The sequence below is a fragment of the Pocillopora verrucosa genome, chromosome 6 (assembly GCF_036669915.1).
Source record: "Pocillopora verrucosa isolate sample1 chromosome 6, ASM3666991v2, whole genome shotgun sequence".
In the NCBI taxonomy this organism is placed as follows: domain Eukaryota; kingdom Metazoa; phylum Cnidaria; class Anthozoa; order Scleractinia; family Pocilloporidae; genus Pocillopora; species Pocillopora verrucosa.
Window position 1 is genome coordinate 19,358,480 of NC_089317.1, and position 2,973 is coordinate 19,361,452.

The 2,973-nt window shown below is 39.6% G+C and overlaps 1 protein-coding gene across 1 annotated transcript; it reads left to right on the forward strand.

Moving 5' to 3' along the window:
- The first annotated feature begins 1,696 nt into the window (after positions 1–1,696).
- LOC131793311 (melanocyte-stimulating hormone receptor-like) lies at positions 1,697–2,725 on the forward strand. The gene has a single exon (XM_059110712.2). The coding sequence runs from the start codon at positions 1,697–1,699 to the stop codon at positions 2,723–2,725; it is 1,029 nt and encodes a 342-aa protein (XP_058966695.2).
- The last annotated feature ends 248 nt before the right edge of the window (positions 2,726–2,973 follow it).

The following is a 2,973-nucleotide window of genomic DNA, read 5'->3' on the forward strand; positions in this document are numbered from 1 at the left end:
CAACTTACTTCTTGGCTCCAAAATTGATTACTTTACTAATACCTCTTTAATTACTTCACTGGTGTTTGGTCGAAGTAGTCAATTCTGTGTTTTTAGCCTAGTGTTCTTTCGTTTGTTCCGGTAAATAATTATCTACCAAACTGAAATAGATCACACGCGTATGTTTCTTCACCAGTGAGAGAAAAAGTCATCTCAACAGATGTCTCAACAACAGGCGGTTTAAGTAATAAAGATTGTTGCGTTGATGAGAATATAACCAAAAATTACCTCTAAAGGTGGCCTCAGCTTGCTGCATTTGAGAGAATCTTTTTACGAGGCTTGCTCTGATATCTTTTGGGGTTTGTCTCTAATCTATCATCACGCAAAGACACTGAAAGCGTGAAATTAAACTAGCACGAGCCTTAGTTGGTGAAAACGACAGAGAACCCATCGCCAAAATCTTATTTCCGTTTAATTCCGAGCAAAACTTTGCGACAAAAAATAATGCATGTATTGTCCTTTCTTAAAGTCTGTCAGTTGATACCTTTAATGAAAGTTAAGTTTAACGGGATCATTAACGGTTTGGTAATCTTTGCATTGCACAAACGTATCTTTCGTGTGAAAAAAGCCTTTCCCACAAATGGGCCAATACAGGCGGTTTAGAAACCTGCACAGGTGATCCAAGATTGCGGTATTAAGAGAATCTTCACGAATCTTGCCCCTATATCTTCAGGAGTTTAAAACTAATCGAACATCACGTAAAGACACTGCAAGCGTAAAAGTAAACAAGCACGCGCCTAAATTGGTGAAAACGACAGAGAACCCATGGCCAAACTCTGATTTCCGTTGAATTCCCTGCAAAACCTCGCAGACGTAAAACAATGCATGTATTGTTCCTTGATAGTTCACAAAATTAAATTTTATCTGTCTGGTATCTATAGTGTTTTCTGTATAATGCAATAAGTTCATCACTTTCATTTTATATTTGAAATTCAAACAGCGAGAAATGGGTGAAGCTTTCAAATACGTTTCTCATTTTGTGTTTTTTGACAGCATCTAGAGCAGTATGTTACCAAAATGCCTTATGCGCGTTTTGCAGTTTTTATCAAGCCAGATATTCGAAAATGTGAAAACCTGCAAAAAGAATTATTAGGGCGGAGAAGAGAAGCCAAAAGATTAAAAAAAATAATTTAAAAAAATAACAATTCGTATATACATACGAATTACATTGTAATCGTTGTAGCAATATATGATATAAAATTATCTTTTCGAGCTATGTTATTTCATCGTTTTATTATATCTAAAACAACTATGTACTTCAGTATCGGTGGCGGTAGATATTCACCTCACCATTTTGCAGCTCGGTAAATATCCACCACTAGCCACTTTCACTACGGTGAAGAGTTGTTAACAATTCACAGAAGTTTTTTTATTAGTCCACTATCTGGCTGTTTCTATTAACTGAAAGCGCCCAACCCAAGAACGACGGTGTTTATGACCAGTAATCTCTGCACTTCACATATCTATCTTCCGTGTGAGAAAAATCCTTCTGCACAGATGGGGTGACAACAAGCGGCTTAAGAAAAATGTAATGGTGATCAAAAGATTGCCGTATTTATGACAATCTTCACTACGCTTGCTGTCATTTCTCGGGAGCTTCTCACTGAGCGACCATCAAAGACCCGATAAGCGTTAAAGTCACCAAACAGGCCTTAGGATGGAACCAAACCATGGAGAAACAGCAAACAACCATTTCCCCACCAATAGGTCAGTGTTCTTTTGCTCGCAATATGAAGTTTTCACTTGGGACTTAGAAAATACTACCTTCCCTTGGATTATAGTAGGAAGCATAATACTTCTCTCTCCCATTACAATTCTTATGAATCTGTTAGTAATCGTGACGGTTGTAAAACGGAGAGACCTGCAAAAATTGTCCAATATTCTGCTCAGGAGCCTCGCCCTTGTAGATCTTCTCGTTGGCGCTGTATCGATGCCGTTATCTGCGACGGTGGACGTGCTAATTCTCCGCCAGATGCCCGTTGAACATATTTGTGATTTAGACTTGGCTAATATCTCCGTTATTTATTTCCTTTCCGTATTGTCTCTGTATCATTTGACTGTCATTGCATGGGAGAGAAACGTAGCGATACGGAAAGGCCTTCAATATCAGGTATTCGTTTCAAAGAGCCTTCTCGTAAAACTCTCCATATTTGTTTGGCTGCTAACCGTGTTTACAGACCTTCCCGCTACTATTCTGATGGAAACGAAGGTAGATATGGAGATCGTCGAAATATGGATTACCATTGAAAGTACTTTGATGGTAATTTGTGTGATAATCATTGCCTGTTATAACATCTTGGTGTGTCATGTAGTACGAAAACGTAAGAAAAACCTGATTGTGCCGCTCACCGCAAACCAGAAAATGGAATCGAAGACGGCCAAGATATGTGGACTGCTCACGCTTGTTATCTTTTCATCCTTCCTTCCAAGACTGTTGATCTCCATTTTTTCAGAAACACTACCGGCCCCACTACAGTCGAACTCAGCTTTCCGTCTGACAGAGACGCTAGTGCAATTGAATTCCTTGCTGACTCCCTTAATTTACTGGTATCGAGACCGCCGTTTTAGGAATGCTGTTCTAGAGATATTACGACTTAGGGAACCTCAACCCATCCATCTGCCGGTTGCTGCGAGAATTGCTTGTCGAAGTAATCAAGTTGGAACGTTAACTGAGCAGCTAGCATGACATAATTGAAGAACCTTCTCCTCACTTGGATTAGACAGTGGTCATCTCTTTATCGTTGATTCCAAAGGCTTCTCAGTCTTATGACCGTCGGTATCGATCTGGAACTCTGAAAAAAATTGTAGTCGTCCACCCTGTAAGAACGTAAAAAAGCAAAACGGCTGTGACCCATAAAGAATTATCGTCCGGTCAACCTGAAATTACGCAGAACAAAATCTGTACTAGACCTGAGAGGCATGGGCTCGAACTCT